This window comes from Bos taurus, chromosome 27, assembly GCF_002263795.3.
Source record: "Bos taurus isolate L1 Dominette 01449 registration number 42190680 breed Hereford chromosome 27, ARS-UCD2.0, whole genome shotgun sequence".
Lineage (NCBI taxonomy): Eukaryota > Metazoa > Chordata > Mammalia > Artiodactyla > Bovidae > Bos > Bos taurus.
Window position 1 is genome coordinate 25,637,729 of NC_037354.1, and position 19,216 is coordinate 25,656,944.

The 19,216-nt window shown below is 40.6% G+C and overlaps 1 protein-coding gene across 1 annotated transcript in view; it reads left to right on the forward strand.

Moving 5' to 3' along the window:
* TNKS (tankyrase) overlaps positions 1-16,548 on the forward strand; it is a 156,640-nt gene extending 140,092 nt beyond the window's left edge. The window contains exons 21-27 of the mRNA NM_001206160.3: positions 1,970-2,090; positions 3,774-3,871; positions 5,694-5,768; positions 6,456-6,561; positions 7,106-7,292; positions 9,239-9,395; positions 15,970-16,548. Coding sequence (NP_001193089.1) covers positions 1,970-2,090; positions 3,774-3,871; positions 5,694-5,768; positions 6,456-6,561; positions 7,106-7,292; positions 9,239-9,395; positions 15,970-16,056 — 831 coding nt within the window. The 3' untranslated portion in view covers positions 16,057-16,548. The remainder of the gene's footprint in view (positions 1-1,969; positions 2,091-3,773; positions 3,872-5,693; positions 5,769-6,455; positions 6,562-7,105; positions 7,293-9,238; positions 9,396-15,969) is intronic.
* Positions 16,549-19,216: the final 2,668 nt, after the last annotated feature.

Here is a 19,216-nt window from a genome sequence, read left to right on the forward strand (position 1 = left end):
TATAGAAGGTACTTATTAAATACATTATGTATGAATGAATGAACAAGCGAGCATAAATGTAAATTCAGTAGCTAGTTATTTAAGGTTTTCCAGTCCCAATACCAATAAATATAAGGACAAATTGAATACCATGTAACTCAGAGCAGTTAAATTTAATATTTAATTATTTTAGCTCTCTAGTCATCCCTTTTAAGACAAATAAGCAAAGGGAAAGACAAATATGGCAATACATTTCAGCTCTTCTGTATACTATTTTTATGATTTCACTGAGCCTGAATTTCTTCATAAAGACAGTAATAGTATATCATGGGTCATTATGAGGATGAAATGAGGTATTCATTTCACGATTGGAATCACATAATGAACAAACGTATCAAACATTCTCCATTTCTTCTCTGGAACCTAATACTATGTTTTGTTGGCCTGGTTTCTGCTTCTTTCAGACTTACAATATACGTATCAATTTAGAAAAGCTAAAAGACTCTTTAAATTGAAGCTGCCACATAGATATGAGATCCTGTTTTTATGTCTACCTGATCTGAAGTTTAGAAGAAAAAAGTGGAATATCAATAATGTAGTAAACCTTGTACATGGTTTCCAAATTATATTAAAATCACGTCTAGCTAAAAATGTAAAGACTCCTATTATGTTTCAAACTATGCTGTCTCAAAGATGTACATTTCAGAACTGTGGTTTTTTTACAAGCTCTGCGGAAAACTTCCTTTGGGTGATTGGAAGTGAATTGCCCATTTTGTGCGACGGAGAGATTATTTCTTAAATGGCCACTTAGGAGCAATATAGCAGATTATTTCCAAAGAGTGAATGATGTATGCTTTTTGCTCTGAGAAGATCAGACTCATTTTATTCTGACAGTAAAAATCATCAGAGTTCCAGACCTAATTTGTTAGGTTTTTTTAATGTTATGTGCAAGTATAAAGGTAGAGAAGGCCATAGATAAAAATATCTTGAGTTGGAAAAGAGTGTTTATCAACGGATTTCTCGGTTTCCCAAGGAAAAAGAAAATCAAAAGCTAATCTTGTAAAGCAGTATTTGGATTGTCACAGTTCCAGCTGCTTCTGAGCTGAAAATTCAGGAGATGCCACTGCTGATTTCACCCTGTGCATTCAGAGCACCACCACTGGGTGGCGGTAGAGGCGCAGTTACTCTTAGTCAACAAAGAAAGGACTAGAGACCTTAGATCTTGAATTGTAGAAGCGAACCACCTCCATTTACAGGGATAAATCACCAAAACTTAAAAAAAAAAAAAAAAGACCAAAACTTTTAAACCACTGTTTTGAACAAAAATAAAATGTATGTTAGACTTCAGGGATTGTTAGATGGCTTTTAAGCTCTTAAAATTCTACCTACTCTCTTTTCTCCAAAATGGAGTTCTTTTAGTTTCTATATATGATGGTTTGTAATCTAATTAAACACTTGTGATATAAATCTTGCTACTTTCTCAGGCAGCCTCTTCCATGCTTGAATACTTCTTAGCACCAGGAAGTTCTTTCTTATTTTTATATAAATCCCATTCCCTAAAGTTTCTTCTGTTTCATTGTGCTGAGCCCCTCTTTCCACTACCATTCATCTTTGCCTCCTTCTGGATATTGAGATCTGGTATTTCCCCCATTTTCAAGCTGCTGGTTGTCTCCTCTTATAGCTTGAGGCAAGCAAAATGTGGTAGAATGAAGTAATCAAAAGGAAAAATGGCAGTGATCATTTTATATTTCTATAGCATTGTTTCTCCCATTTTCCTTCTCCATGGACTGAAAGCAAATCAAGGAGTATTTCAAGTGAGCAAAACCTGGTAAGTTTATGAAGGCAACTTTAAGAAGATTTAAGTTCATGCTGATAAAGGAGACAAGAATTTTATTAATTTGACTGGATACTGGAACACTGAAGACAAATGGAAGAGTTTTCATCATCTGAAGAACTGTTAAAGATTTAGCAATTTTGTTTCATTTTTCAGATTACACTAGATGTGTTGGCTGATATGGGTCATGAAGAGTTAAAAGAAATAGGCATCAATGCATATGGACACCGCCATAAATTAATCAAGGGAGTAGAAAGACTCTTAGGTGGACAACAAGGTAAGCTGTTGAAAAATAAAGAGGTTTCAGAAATTAGTCATAAGGTGTCCTGTGAAGTGGAAGTCGCTCATTTCATGGCCAACTCTTTGCAACACCATGGACTATACAGTCCATGGAATTCTTCAGGCCAGAATACTGGAGTGGGTAGCTAGCTGTTCCCTTCTCCAGGGAATCTTCCCAACCTGGGGATCAAACCCAGGTCTCCCTCATTGCAGGCAGATTCTTTACCGGCTGAGCCACCGGGGAAGCCAAGTGTAAGTGTCCTGCCTGGCATTTAATCAGGTGGCCTGACCCCAGAGCTTATGCACTCAGCTTGTGGCGTCTCCTGCCTGTCCGTCTCCATCGTCAGTCTTGCTCTCCCTCAAGTCATTCAGGCTAAAAATCAGAGTCACTCTTCCCTCTCCCCCATAACACTGCATCCTAAATATCCCTGGAATCTGCACTTCGGTCCTTTCCCACTGCTGTCACCTAATCCACATCACTATCGTCTCTCTCTTGGACTGACACAACCACCTTCCAGCTTATCTCCAACAGTCTCCTTTGCGGCCTCCCACCCCCACCCGGCTCCCCGAACCTTCCTTAGGTGATAACCAGAAAACTCTTTTCAGGATGACTGTATGATCGTATCATTCCGCTGCTTGAAATCCTTCAACAGAGCACTGTTGGTTTTAGGATAAAATCAAACATTCATAACATGACTGTTCATAATCTGACCTTTCTGTCTTACCTTGTGTCCTTTCCCTCCTTCAACATCAGTGCAGTCTTTTTCTGTTGTACTTTGCTGTTACACCGGAGAAGGCGATGGCACCCCACTCCAGTCCTCTTGCCTGGAAAATCCATGGACAGAGGAGCCTGGTAGGCTGCAGTCCATAGGGTCGCTAAGAGTCCGACACGACTGAGCGACTTCACTTTCACTTTTCTCTTTCATGCACTGGAGAAGGAAATGGCAACCCACTCCAGTGTTCTTGCCTGGAGAATTCCAGGGACGGGGGAGCCTGGTGGGCTGCCGTCTCTGGGGTCGCACAGAGTCGGACACGACTGAAGCGACTTAGCATTGCTGTTACACACCTATCTTTGTCTTTTTTTTTGTATACCTCCATGTTTATCATTTCTCTGTTTGTTAGAAGTGCTTTCACTATAGAAAAGCAAAGAGAGAGAAAAGAAACAATTTGAATTAGTCTGCAGAGACAGTAAAATTTCAAGAGTGACATGAAAGTAAATGTTAGCAGGTATTGATCTTGACTCTTGCTTATTTAGCTGTACGAACTCAACAAGAATAATGTACTTTAAACTTATTATATAAGTGACCATTTCAAGCTGTCTCACAGATGATAATTCTTTTAGAAGATAATTCTTACATTTTAGACCTGACTGCATTTAATTACAGAGTGTTCTCTTTTGGATCAGAGTCATGTATGTTCATGATTGAGTTCAACAAATAATTGTTGAGTCCGTTGTGGATATCGGGAACTGTAAGAACAGAGCAAATTGAACCCCAAACACATCTCCCTTTTTTTTGTCTTGTCTTTGGATGTGTTTGTTTAATATAAGCTTATATATTGGGTTCAAGTTGCAAATAGCTTAGACTTGTTCCATAATGTCAATTATTTATGAGAGTTTTCCATAAAATAGAGCCTGGATAGTGTAGACCTTTGCTTACTATGTTAATTTTTCTTCCGGCAGGCACCAATCCTTACTTGACTTTTCACTGTGTTAATCAGGGAACCATTTTGCTGGATCTTGCTCCAGAAGATAAAGAGTATCAGTCAGTAGAAGAGGAGGTAATGTACATCAGAATTTGTCATTATCTTTTCCTGAAATCCCTGCTTAACGTCTCTTTTTCCGAGAGAGGTGAACTTGCCTTGTATTGACCGATGGTCCGTGCCCGCTTATCGTCTTGTCTCCTTTGGCCGTTGTGGTGGCGCGCTGCCAGCATGAGAGTAGGACTGTAGACGTGGCGCTGATGCTGGCCCGTCGGAACCGCTCGGGTTTCCAGTGGGTGGGCCACACGTGCGTCTTTACTCTGGAGACTTTGCTGAAACTCGTAGAAGTAAAGACACCCTATAGAACTATTTTCTCATACTGATAAAATGCTACCTAAAAATAATATGGAGTGAGAATCTTGTCTCATAAATAATAAACATCTTCTCATCTTTGTTTTGGAGAAGGCAATGGCACCCCACTCCAGTACTCTTGCCTGGAAAATCCCACGGACAGAAGAGCCTGCTAGGCTGCAGTCCATGGGGTCGCTAGGAGTTGGACATGACTGAGCAACTTCACTTTCACTTTTCGCTTTCATGCATTGGAGAAGGAAATGGCAACCCACTCCAGTGTTCTAGCCTGGAGAATCCCAGGGACAGCGGAGCCTGGTGGGCTGCAGTCTCTGGGGTCGCACAGAGTTGGACACGACTGAAGCTACTTAGCAGCAGCAGCAGCAGCATCTTTCTTTTGATGAAAGTTTTAAATGTGGTTATAAGATAATGTGTGCCCAGGAAACCTGCCTCATAACTCCAGTCATCTTTCATTTCTACAGTCAGTTATTTTAAAGCACCAGAGTCGGACTGTGTGTGAACCTCCTGGTAGATGTGATGCCACAGAGATGCCCCCGCTCCTGATGGCTTATGCCTCACTGAGCTTGTACATCACTAAGTGCCTAATGGCATTATCATAATAAATAAGCTTCCTAACTAATTCCACCGTTTTGCAGAGAAAGGCCTGCCTATATTTTTGTTTGTTTTCCCCCTCTTAATTAGTGCTGATATGATTCCCACCCCAGGGTCTCAGGACCCTGACCCCAGGGTTGCATTAAAGCTCATTCTTAGTTTATCAGGAAAGCATCCTGTTTTCTCCTGTCTTACTAAGTAATCATTCTCCTTGTAGGAACTAAACTCTGGTTATAAGGTCAAAAATTTGTAGTGACTAACTTCACAAAGGGAGCAGTAAGATAGAGAATCAACTCTTTGAGTCAGTTCTCTGAGAACCTTAGGAATTTAAAACATCTTAATTTTCAAATTATCATAATTCTTAATTTGGAGAGTAGAAGAAGGGTAAGTAGTGTTCAGAAGATAGTTATTCCACTTACGTGTTATACCCAGCTTCCTCCGTCTGTGCAAATATACTTTGAGATCCCAGAGCAAAGAGATGACATGGACTTTTTCACCTAAGGGACAAAAATTTATTGATTTTTATCAATTTTTTGTGTTTATTTTCAGCATTAGTGCAATGGGGTATTAGTTCAACGTTAGGAGTTTTAGTTAGACTCAATCACAATGTTGGTTCTCCTCAGTAACAAAAAATAGTAACGTGGATGACTCACTATGGTATTTTACCCCATGACATTTGCAGGAAAACTTTTCAAAGCTTTTATTACAAAATAAATAGAAAGTGCAAAAGTTTGATATTTATGTCTATTTTCTCACCAGAAATACTTACTCACTAAACTTGTTGACTCATTTATAGTGAACTCCTATTTACTTACTAGTGCTGAGTCTTAGACTCATTAGCGAAACAATACAATAGAATTAAAATGTTGAAAACAGGAGGACTATCTTCCGAATTCCACACCAGCATATTTTCAGAAGGTTATTTTGTCTTGTTCTGTAGATGCAAAGTACAATTCGAGAACACCGAGATGGTGGTAATGCGGGTGGCGTCTTCAACAGATACAACGTCATTCGAGTAAGTTTGGAGCGCTTCAGGGTGAAGACTGGATTGCACAGCTTGCCTGACTATCAGATATAGCTAGATCAGTTGACATTCATGAGACTAGTATGCTGATAAGACTACCAGCTCCCCCACAAATTTGGACTGTAATTTCTGTTTTCACTATTTCAAAGTAGTATTAAAGGCCTCGATTTTTAATCTGACTGAGTCAGTGATTATATCAGAATGCATACATCTCTTAATCTCAGTATTTTAATTCATAACATGAAATAAATGACTGACTGCCATATGCTTTTTTCAGAGGGGTGTCATAAAGATGAATAAAATCTGTTGATAAATGGTTTAACCCTTTGGGTTAATGGACCTATTGACATTACACCAGTACACATCAGAATTACCTGGGGAGCTTTCTGAAAGTACAGATTTATAGGCCCCTACAACCTGAAGTCCTCAAGTGATTCTGAAGTATAGCCAGGTCAGGTGTAGATAACGAACAAAGAGTGTAGCTGAAAATTGTCACTAAAAACAGAGTATTAACTGAATTATAGTGACCTGGCAACTGTATTGTTTTTAAATAAGGTTTTAAGCAAATGAAACAAAAATTGAACCTCCCTAAAGAAAAACATACTTTTGATTTTAAATTATAAACTGCCAGTTAACATGCATTTCACTGATTCGCTTCTTTCTTCCTCATCTTTAAAGATTCAGAAAGTTGTGAACAAGAAGTTGAGAGAGCGGTTCTGCCACAGACAGAAGGAAGTGTCCGAGGAGAACCACAACCACCACAACGAGCGCATGTTGTTTCACGGTGAGCACCCGCTGTCATCAGCTCTGTGTTTGCGAACTCCAGGAAGGTGAAAAGCCTGTGGCATTGATTGTGTTCGTGTTGTGTTAAAAATGGTTTTTATTTATCTTTTTCATTACATGTTGGTACCAGCTTTCTAAAGCATTACATGTATGGGCTTTCCAAGGCACGTACAAGGCAAATAACTTATCTGAAATTGTCTCAGAATTTAAATTGCATGCTGAGCCATCTAGATGGTGAAACACTGTTTTTGTTGTAGTTCAGCAGAATTGTTTTAGTTTATTGGATTATCTGTTTTTGCTTAAATCAATACTGGGTGTAAAATAATCTGTATTTTCAAAGTTACATTGTACTTTGCTATCTAAAATCTCACTATGAGTCCCTGGTAAAATTCTAGTACATGATAGTAATTTATGCATCGTAGACCATCCTACAGAGTAAACTTTTCATGTAAGCATTATTAGTGTTACTCTGCCAAGTGCAAATAGTATGTAGATAATAGAGATTCTAGAAAGTGCTCAAAACTGATCTGTCTTTATGTTTTTAGGTTCTCCTTTCATTAATGCCATTATTCATAAAGGGTTTGATGAGCGACATGCATATATAGGAGGAATGTTTGGTGCCGGGATTTATTTTGCTGAAAACTCTTCTAAAAGCAACCAGTATGTGTATGGAATCGGAGGAGGAACAGGCTGTCCCACGCACAAAGACCGGTCATGTTATATATGTCACAGGTGAGCATCATGCCTTCTGTGTAAGGGTTGCTACCCTCAGGTCATGGACCAGATTAGTTTCTCAGGCTCTGCAGAAGTCACAGGTCATTCTCACTCTTACTCCTAACAAATCAGACCGTCTTGAAGGTTAGATAGGAATAGCTGATCTGCCCCTACCCTAATCAGAGCAATGACATCAGAGCTGACAGCAGTTGTGGTAAAAGCCAGGTATTTGTCTGGGAAAAGCCATTCACAGGTTACAGCGAAGCTCCCTCCATCTTGACTTTCTCCCTGGGCTCCACTCTTGACTTTCTCCCTGGGCTCCACTCTCCTTATTTTAGATTCAGGACAAAATTGAGAATTATTTCTGGAGAACAAGGAACCTCTAGCACTAATCACATTTGAACTAGAGCACATAACTTCTCTAAACAAGTAGAATCTTTCATTTGTTCCTGGTCAGCGTTTGCCCCACAGGGTATTGGTATCCCACACTGGGACCACTGCATCTGCAGGCCGCACACAGGCACAAGGCAAGCTGGTGAGCAGACATGAGCCAGCCAGGCAGGGCCTGCATCTTCTCCTGTCTCCATAGCAACAAGGATGCCCTGGGGCAGGAGGCAGAAGGCAGGAGCGCGCTGTCAGGTCACACTCTGTGTGACATACGGACACTGGGTATAGCATGGCAGTGGGCCCAGCAGGCTGAGCAGGCAGAGTCTCAGCCTGCTCTGAGTAGTGCCACCACAGTGTGGAAATCGAGCTCGAAAAGCTTCCTTCTAATGCAAGTCCAAACCTTTTCCTCTGGGACCTACAAGAGGATACAGTTGATGCCAAGCCAACATTACCAGTAGCATCACACTAAAAAAGCCAGCCCAGGCAGGTTTCAATTAAACTGGGTCTAGCACAGTTTTGATTCACAGTAATATTTGTTTAGTCATAATGCACAGATCATACTTCATTACTTAAAAACTATTTGACTGAATAATAACTATTTACAGTTAACAGTAGGACCAAATCTTATAGCTTAGTTAAGATGTCTATTAATATGTTCAAGTATTTATTAAGGGTTTGCAGACTTTTATTTCAAAGGGCCACAGTGGTAAATATTTTAGGCTTTGCAGGCTGTAGGATCCCTGTCACAGTGACTCAGCTCTGTGCTTGTACAAAAGCAGCTACTGCCAGCCTGTAATGAATGTGTCTGTGTTCCAATAAAGTTTTATTTACAAAAACAGGTGGCTTTGCAGGCTGTAGGATCCCTGTCACAGTGACTCAGCTCTGTGCTTGTACAAAAGCAGCTACTGCCAGCCTGTAATGAATGTGTCTGTGTTCCAATAAAGTTTTATTTACAAAAACAGGTGGCAGCCTAGATTTGGCCCATAGTTTGCCAACGCCTAGTTTATTTAATACACTCTCTTCCCAATCAATCTTTCTTTTCCTCCATAATATTTAACAACTGCCTCAATTCATGTTTCACTCAGGTAGTGAACTTTCTGGCCATATATTGAAGCTAAGTATTTTTATATATAATCCACTTTTATTATTATTCTTTATCTCCTCTCAGACTTTACGTCTTCATAATGAGTAAACCTAATTTTAACTTCAGACGCTGTTGCCGTCTGCTTATTTTCTTCACTTTCCTCCTGTCTGTCCACACTCATTCTTCCAGAATGCAGTTTCACCAGTATTTGTCTTTTTCCACTAGTCAGAACTTGCCAGGTGTTAATCTGTGATTGATTTCTAAACCATACCAAAACCACTTTAAACTTTAAGTGGAACTATTGAACCTGCTAACTGCTTATAGTAAATCAGTATTTCAAATCTCATCCTATTCCTACTCATAAAATTAAAAATGACATTTAAATTAGCTTGCCTTACGTTAACTATCTTTTTAAAAAATCAATAAACCTACCAGTTATACCATTCTAAGATTTAAAGCTTCCTTCATAGTATTGCTTTGCTTTTTTCTTCAGGCAAATGCTTTTCTGTAGAGTGACCCTTGGCAAGTCCTTTCTGCAGTTCAGCACCATGAAAATGGCCCACGCCCCGCCAGGCCATCACTCTGTCATTGGGAGGCCAAGTGTGAATGGGCTGGCCTACGCCGAATACGTCATCTACAGAGGAGAGCAGGTATGGTGCTCGTGAGATAAGCGAGCCCAGGCTGCTGTAAACAGTGGATTCAAAATGCGAAGACCACATAAGAATTAAAGAAAACCATTTACTGTAATAATGTAAATATGAATTTAGTTGAATTTTCAAGTGGATTGAAAAGGAGAAAAAATAGATTAACTATATACATGAAAACAATGTTTTATTATATGCCAACAGTCTTGGGCCAGGTGAGGTGTGGAGTAGGGCGAAGAATTGCAAACAAATTCTGGATTTCATTTAGATCTGTTGATTGTGGGCAAAGATTTGAAACTCTTTCAGGGTGTATTCTGGGATTAAGCAAATGAGTAAATATGTGATGTGTTGATTTGGGGAACTGGGTTCTCACTGTGGAAGAAGAGATGTAAATATGGAATGAGGGAAGGTGAGAATGACTCTAGGGACAGACAGAGATTGGAGGTATTGATAGGAACGAATGGTTTCTAGTAAATGTGTATATGTTTGTACACATTTAAGTATATGCAGGTATGGGTTTATGAACAAGAGATATGCTAGGCACATATATATATATGAGTACATATGTGCATGTATTTCTTAGCACTGTCTGCTGAAAGCAAAAAAAAACAAAACCCAGTAGCAATGAGGACTCCTCAAGCCCAGATCTTGGCCTGTAATACCATGCCCCATAGAAGGATCTTTGAAGAAACAGCTAATTCCAGGGCTGGAGCAGATTAGGAACTTGTTACACCAGAAAGGAATGAAGTCCTCAAAAACAATGATGGGAGCATGTCACAGGGACACAGAGTCAGCTCAGAGTGGCTCCCAGTGGCCAAATCTGAGATAATTTGAACATCAGAATAAGTATAGTAATAAATTTTACACCACTGGAAAGAATAGGAATTTATGATTCCATATGGATAACCAAGAAAGGAAGGGAGAAAGGGAGGAAGGAAGCTTTCAGGTTAAATGAAACCCCAGAGACAGGATAGCTAACTGCAGATTCTCCCCCCAAAGTAGATCTGGTATTAGAAGAGAAAGGACATTATTAGATCTACAAATAAAATTGAAATATAAATGGTAGGTTAAAAAATGTAATATGTCCGTATAAAATTTATATATGAGAATATCCCTATTCTTAGGAAATAAATACTGGCATATTTAGGAATTAAAAAAACCATGACAAGGTATACTACTAAATCTGAAATGACTCAGGGAGAAACATATCTGAATCTCTCTGTGTGTCTGTCTAGTATATAGAGAAGTAGGGAGAAAGTCCACATGATAAAGCAAATAGGATAAATAAAACCTTAACAATATTTGGGTGTAGGTAAAGGGTCGGACTCTTCGCATGAGGTGACCAAAGCACTGGAGTTTCGGCCTTAGCATCATTCCTTCCAAAGAAATCCCAGGACTGATCTCCTTCAGAATGGACTGGTTGGATCTCCTTGCAGTCCAAGGGATTCTCAAGAGTCTTCTCCAACACCACCTTGGAGAAGTAGTCTTCTCCACCACTTTTGATGCTCAAAAGCATCAATTCTTTGGTGCTCAGCTTTCTTAACAGTCCAACTCTCACGTCCATACATGACCACTGGAAAAACCATAGCCTTGACTAGATGGACCTTTGTTGGCAAAGTAATGTCTCTGCTTTTCAATATGCTATCTAGGTTGGTCATAACTTGCCTTCCAAGGAGTAAGTGTCTTTTAATTTCATGGCTGCAATCACCATCTGCAGTGATTTCAGAGCCCCCAAAAATAAAGTCTGACACTGTTTCCACTGGTTCCCCATCTATTTCCCACGAAGGGATGGGACCAGATGCCATGCCATGATCTTCGTTTTCTGAATGTTGAGCTTTAAGCCAACTTTTTCACTCTCCACTTTCACTTTCATCAAGAGGCTTTTGAGTTCCTCTTCATTTTCTGCCATAAGGGTGGTGTCATCTGCATATCTGAGGTTACTGATATTTCTCCCGGCAGTCTTGATTCCAGCTTGTGCTTCTTCCAGCCCAGCATTTCTCATGATGTACTCTGCATATAAGTTAAATAAGCAGGGTGACAATATACAGCCTTGATGTACTCCTTTTCCTATTTGGAACCAGTCTATTGTTCCATGTCCAGTTCTAACTGTTGCTTCTTGACCTGCATATAGGTTTCTAAAGAAGCAGGTCAGGTGGTCTGGTATTCCCATCTCTTTCAGAATTTTCCACAGTTTATTGTGATCCACACAGTCAAAGGCTTTGGCATAGTCAATAAAGCAGAAATAGATGTTTTCTGGAACTCTCTTGCTTTTTCCATGATCCAGCGAATGTTGGCACTTTGATCTCTGGTTCCTCTGCCTTTTCTAAAACCAGCTTGAACGTCTGGAAGTTCATGGCTCACGTATTGCTGAAGTCTGGCTTGGAGAATTTTGAGCATTACTTTACTAGCGTGTGAGATGAGTGCAATTGTGCGGTAGTTTGAACATTCTTTGGCATTGCCTTTCTTTGGGATTGGAATGAAAACTGACCTTTTCCAGTCCTGTGGCCACTGCTGAGTTTTCCCAATTTGCTGGCATATTGAGTGCAGCACTTTCACAGCATCATCTTTCAGGATTTGAAATAGCTCGACCAGAATGCCATCACCTCCACTAGCTTTGTTCGTAGTGATGCTTTCTAAGGCCCACTTGACTTCACATCCCAGGATGTCTGGCTCTAGGTCAGTGATCACACCATTGTGATTATCTGGGTCGTGAAGATCTTTTTTGTACAGTTCTTCTGTGTATTCTCACTACCTCTTCTTAATATCTTCTGCTTCTGTTAGGTCCATACCATTTCTGTCCTTTATCAAGCCCATCTTTGCATGAAATGTTTCCTTGGTATCTCTAATTTTCTTGAAGAGATCTCTAGTGTTTCCCATTCTGTTGTTTTCCTCTATTTTTTTGCATTGATCACTGAGGAAGGCTTTCTTATCTCTCCTTGCTATTCTTTGGAATTCTGCATTCAGATGCTTATATCTTTCCTTTTCTCCTTTGCTTTTCGCTTCTCTTCTTTTCACAGCTGTTTGTAAGGCCTCCTCAGACAGCCATTTTGCTTTTTTGTATTTCTTTTCCATGGGGATGGTCTTGATCCCTGTCTCCTGTACAGGGGCAGGAAGAGAAGGGGACTACAGAGAATGAGATGGCTGGATGGCATCACTGACTTGATGCATGTGAGTCTGAGTGAACTCTGGGAGTTGCTGATAGACAGGGAGGCCTGGCGTGCTGCGATTCATGGGGTCGCAAAGAGTCGGACACGACTGAGTGACTGAACTGAACTGAACGGAATGATGCTAAAGCTGAAACTCCAGTACTTTGGCCACCTCATGCAAAGAGTTGACTCATTGGAAAAGACTCTGATGCTGGGAGGGATTGGGGCCAGGAGGAGAAGGGACGACAGAGGATGAGATGGCTGGATGGCATCACCGACTTGATGGACCTGAGTTTGAGTGAACTCTGGGAGTTGGTGCTGGACAGGGAGGCCTGGCGTGCTGCAATTCATGGGGTTGCAAAGAGTCGGACACGACTAAGCTATTGAACTGAACTGAATTGAAAAAGGTCGGACACGACTGAGAGACTTTTGAACTTAATGTGCCAGTTTGCAGTTGTTTACAAATAAAGAGTTTTTGAAGTACCACAGAATACTTTTATCAGATTTTTCTTTTTAAATCAGAAATGCCCAGCTTCTAGAAAAAATATTTTCACTTTGACTCAGTAATTCTACCTTCAGAAATCTGTTTCAGATAAAATCAGTGACAGTCACATCCCCCAAAAAGCGCCTAGAAGGATGTTCATTGCTGTCTCGATTATCATAATGAAAATTTTAAACAAACTAAATATTTAGCAAAAAGGGAACGATTAAATGAATGTTAGTATATTTGTGTGCCTGTGATTTAAAAATATGTCTACATGGTATTTGCTAAACAGAATCAACCAAAACATAAGAGCAGTTATCTCTGGGTATTAAGATTATAGATGATTACAGTTTTCTCTACCGAACACTTTTCCAGATCTTGTAAGTTAGCTATGGGAAATAGAATTTCATTCACATTTGGGTGGGAAGAAATAACATGTCTAGTATTTGCTGATCTTTTAACCATTTCCCAAGTACTTTGACTTGATAACTTGTTGAAATTCTCTTGCTAGAAACATTTAAAGAATGATGTGGTCCACATCATATTTGAAAGAAAAAAAAAGTACCTTAAAAATGGATAAACTCTGTTGTTTCAGGGGAGCACACCTGTGCTTCCCTATGCAGGTAAACACATGGACAGTGTTAATTATAATGTCTACTAATTGGGTCGTTGCCCATGAGCAATTTCTCCTGACTTATGGTAGTTTTCCTTTGCCAACTTTTCTTTCATTCCCCTTAGTTATACCTTATATCATATTTCACCTTTAGTATCAACATTTCTAAGAACATGTAAATGTTTTATTCAGAGGGTTGATCTGAGGAGCATTATATATTATTGGTGGGATTGTTTCTTTCTTTAGAATTGAAAAGATATATTGAAAATTAACTGCACTGTACTTGAAAGAAAAATAGTTCCAATTTTAGTATATGACTAGACTTAAAATATCAGGAACGTTTTTGTATGTTGTACTTTAAGCCTCACATTAATTAGACATAGAGGAAGTATTCTCTGGTCATTGGCAGTTACAGGGATGTGGCCTGTTTTACTGAAGTGATATGAACAATGCAGAGCAACTTAACCTGGAGAACGGAACAGAACGATTTGTAGAATGATTTTCAAACATACAAAATCATTCAAGGGAGCATGATGCCTCCTCATCTCAGTGGAGAATAACTATAAACACTTGAGTTTAAATTATAGCATTGAGGATTTGAGTTAAGAAGAATTTCCTGAAAGTGAAAGTCACTCAGTCATGTCCAGCTCTTTGCGACACCAAAAAAGTCCATGGAATTCTCCAGGCCAGAATACTGGAGTGGGTAGCCTTTCCCTTCTCCAGGGGACCTTCCCAACCCAGGGATTGAACCCAGTGTCTCCCACATTGCAGGTGGATTCTTTACCAGCTGAGCCACATGGGAAGCCCAAGAATACTGGAGTGGGTAGCCTACCCCTTCTCCAGCAGATCTTCCGGATGCAAGATTCGAACTGGGGTCTCCTGCATTCTAGGAAGATTCTTTACCAACTGAGCTATCAGGGAATTTGGCTTCTAAAAGTGATTGTTGAATCTTTTCTTCTAAGTACTTAAAAAAATATGCTGTATGCTCTTAGAACCAGCTTGGGTTTAGAGTAAGACTTGACAGGAAATAATGTTTGTTGGTCTATCCTGGGCCCTTCTGGTCCTGAAGTTTATTAATTCCCTTGCCTTAAAGCCTACTTCTGGACTTTGATATGATTAATTCCTATCTCAAACTATATGCTCAGTCACTCAGTTGTGTCCAGTTCTTTGCGACCCCATGAACTATAGCCCTCCAGGCCCCTCTGTCCATGGGATTTTCCCAGAAAGAACACTGGAGTGGGTTGCCATTATACACAGAAGCAATTCAGTAGCCTAGTGAGTAAGAACCAGAAGCACTCAGAAAATGATCTTTAAGTCATTCATACCATTAGAATCTGCCTAAATTTTACATGTGTTGGGAATCTAAAATACCATACTACCAAATTCAAATACTTGCGTTACCGATTCCTTTGCTTAAGCAACTTTTCTACAAGCAAAAGGATGTATCACACAAAGGATCATAGAAGACAGGGGTAGAGGCTCATCTTCAGAGCCATTCTCTTTCCTGTCAAAGTTGCCTTTCACTAGTCAACTTGTCAAAATGACCTCCAAACTCTTGCCTCTAGGTTACTGGTGACCCCGCACACCTCGCCTCCCCCCACACCTCACTCAGTGGGTTACCTCATCATCTATGATTAACTTGAAATCAGTTCAGTGAATTATTCTGTCTTAGACTTTTCTGGAAAATGCTGTGTGACAGCAATCGATGAGGTGACATGAGAAAGATTTTTCTTTGCCTTAGTTTTCTGGTTTTTGGCACGTGACTCTGCTGCTGCTGCTGCTAAGTCACTTCAGTTGTGTCCGACTCTGTGCAACTCCATGGACTGCAGCCTACCAGGCTGCTCCGTCCATGGGATTCTCCAGGCCAGGACACTGGAGTGGGATGCGATTTCCTTCTCCAATGCATGAAAGTGGAAAGTGAAAGTGAAGTCGCTCAGTCCTGTCTGACTCTTAGCAACCCCATGGACTGCACCCTCCCAGGCTCCTCCATCCATGGGATTTTCTGGGCAACAGTACTGGAGTGGGGTGCCATTGCCTTCTCCCATGGCATGTGACTCTAGGGAGGCGTAAATGTGGTGTGACGAATTTACAGTATTCAGAGGTAAAATAACATGATAGCAATTCTAGGATTACAGGGTTTACACAGGTTTACGTACAGAGATGAAAGTGGACCTCCTCACTGTCCAGGCACCTATGAATTAGCTGGCCTTTGCAGGCTCTCAAGGTGTATGTAGAGTATGGGTTATGACCAGCAGCCTCTGAAGCATCCACGTGAAGCTGGGCTTCAGTATCTTACCTGCCCAAAGGATGATAATGCTTTCTTCCTGTCCTTTCCAGGCATACCCAGAGTATCTGATCACATACCAGATCATGAAGCCGGAAGCTCCTTCACAGACCGCGACAGCCGCAGAACAGAAGACCTAGTGAACGCCCATTGGTAAAGGCCGGATCGGATTTCAGCCCAGGCCTGGATGACAGTGGATTGTTTTCAACAAAATCAATATTCTGTAAATCCCTGACAGCCTAGAAATAAGCTGTTTGTCTTTTATAAAGCATTGCGATAGTGATGAATATAGTATGAGTAACTGATACATACTCAACTGCTACTGTTCCCTTTGAGGAAATGTTTACAGGGGCGGCCTTTTAATATATCTCAGGCTCATTTTCATTGCAGTTATCCATCGCTAAGACAGGACTACTTCGATCTAGACTTAATGGGAAAAAAGACAACATAACCAATACTTTTCCCAAATGTTCACAATTCACACACTACATTTGCTTTTCTACATATGGCCCGTGTATATAATAAATATACACATATGACAGGCTCATTTTTTAGTTTTTTCTGAGCATTATCATCCACTTTTTGTTGCTATCATTGTTGTTGCTTACTTTGAAAATGAGCCCGAGCCTTCCTGAGGATATTTTGCACAGTCACACTGACTAAAATCACTAGTGACATAACCCGAGCTTCCGGCTGAGCAAGGCTTTTAGTGTCCACTTTTTTTCCCCCACTGATTTATTTTTTATCTGTACCTCTTATCAGCATAAACGGAGATGGAAAGGAAAAACGCCACATTTCAGTTTCCTTTTATGATTGGCCAGTCTTACAAGGGAAAAGCACCCAGCATCCACCTGATTTAGGAACTCCCGGGTTCAGAGCAAGTCGAAGCCCATGAGAGCCACTCGCACTTCCCAATGCAGGCCTGCCTCCAAGGCGTTCAGGATGGTGCTGGAGGGCCAGGAAGAGCCCAGCCGGTGAGAGGCTGTGGTGAGGCTGTGGTGACGTTCAGAGGGGAGACCGCCGGGGAGGCCTGTGAATCCAGAAGCATTGTTAAGACGCGTGAGGGGCCTGAGGTGCGAAAATACAGCAGCAGAAGAGGACCACGAGGACTTCTCCAAGATAACACTACTTCCCTTCACTTAACCCGCACCACCAGAACTGTCGCCCCAGAAGCAGCTGCCTTACTTCCCAATTCGGTGGAATTACCATACTCCAGTAGAAACACAAAAATACTACTTGATTGCTCCTCTAGTTTAGAAAGCTGGGGTTCAAATCCTGTTTAGTCACTGGGTAGGCACAAATGGGAGAACTCTTTTGTTTGCTCCAGATTTGGGGTTTATTTTGAGTGAGGTGCTTCAGATAGTTTACATAGGTCCCTGCACTAAATTTTTGAACCATTGTCTCAAACTGCTTAATAGATGAGGAGAACAAAAATGGAAACCAAAGCTCTTTCGGTTGTTTTTTAAATGAGAGAAATAGTCATACTGTTTCTTCTTGAAATCACTGTTTTGCTTTTTTTCCCTCAACATTTGTCAAGTGCACGTTGACACTTGTAAAAAAAAAAAAATTATCTGTGACGTTTCTCACACTGGTCCTTTTCATCTTAACTGAATATTGAATTGAGTGCATTAACATATTTACATGGACATGCTGTGTGTCTACTCAGCTTCGAAGCAAAGTAATATAAATGTGGCAGAAAAAAAGGAAAAACAGTGTGATGCAAACTTGCCATTTCAATTTACAGTCCTGAAAACTGATTTGCTTGTTTGTTTTTTTTAATGCAGGTTGATTAAGCTGTGACTTCATTTAATCTCCTAAAGAAAAATAAAATGGTTACATGCAAAGATTCTAGAATAGGGTCTTAAAAACACACATTTTGCTTTCCTTTTGGCTTGAGTCCAATGCTAGAACTAGGCATCAGGAACTAGTTTTGAGTTTTATAGCTGAATCTTGCATGGGTCCTCAAAATTAAATCAAGAATTAGCCTCAGTTGTTGCTTCTATTGAAGTTTTAGTGACCCAAGCTGGGTGTTTGTGTCTTGGCTACTTGTTTAATAGCACTAGAATTCCACACAGAGCTCCCAAGTTTGATATTCATGAAGAGGGCTGTTTTCCTCCCTTCCTTCTTTTTTGCTGTGTTTGTAACAGTGGGTTGAAGGAATTGGCATTTGTGTCGTTTTCAGTAGCTGTGAAAGTGTATACTACTTGCCTCCAATTAGATATAGTTTAAAATGGTAAACACAGCTGTGATTTTTAGTTAAGTAAAAAGGATGAATATGGTATGGATCTCAAAAGCTTTATAGCTTCATTAAAAACAGAAGCCACTACCCACTCAACTGTGGTTATATGTCGTTTCCGTCACACTAACTAGGTTAACGGATGTGCCAGTTTGAAACTTCAGCCTTATATTTGAGAAGCTAAGCCGTGGTTCGGTATTTAAACTGCCAATGTTATATCTGACATTCTGTGTGCCGAGTAAAGGTACTGTGTAAGGAAGACATTTGCTGTGCTTCTTGTCTTGTAATGATTTGAGTATGTAGTAGTTCTTGAAGGAATGTGTACATACTACTCATCTGCTGAAGAGAATGAGGTAATCAGTATCTCATAGGAGCCAAATACATTTTTTCAAAACTTGAAAACCAAAGGTTACCCTGAGCGCGTTTCAACTTAGCAGACATTGATTGCATTTGGAGTTTCCACCCATAGTAGTGGGTCTTAAAAGCATGGCATTCGGCTAGGCTGAGATGCAGTTAATTTCTTGTACACGCTCTACAGAAACACTAGCAAGTGAGGGCTTCCAGTACGCCCGCCCCTGAGTGGGCCCTCTGTTTCCCAAACCACAGAGAAGAGAGAATCCAGACCCTCCAGCCCACTGCACGTCTGACATCAAAGGGCTTCTAGCCCTGATGGCCCGGTTTGCTAGCTGTTGGCATCAATTAAGTGGTCTGGACTGGGCACTTTTCTCCTTGTTCTTGGCCTCCTTCCCTTTTCCCCAGATTGCTAATCCGGATTTAGGATTAGCTCCAGCAGTTACCTTTGACCCCACTCATTTGCCTCCTTTCTCTGTCTTGAGTCTTGCATACATACAGCGACTGTACCTCAGTTTCCAGTTCACAACCAGAGTCAGGTAGTAGGCCTCATGTTCTCTGCCTAGAAGATTCGGCCACTTTGTTGACAGATGACAGCATGGAACCCACAGTTCTGATTCTGTGCAGAATAATAGCAGTACAACCAGAATCCTTCCTTCATCTTTTTCTTCTTGGAATTTGGAATTCCTGGCTTTTCAGTGACATAAGTAAAC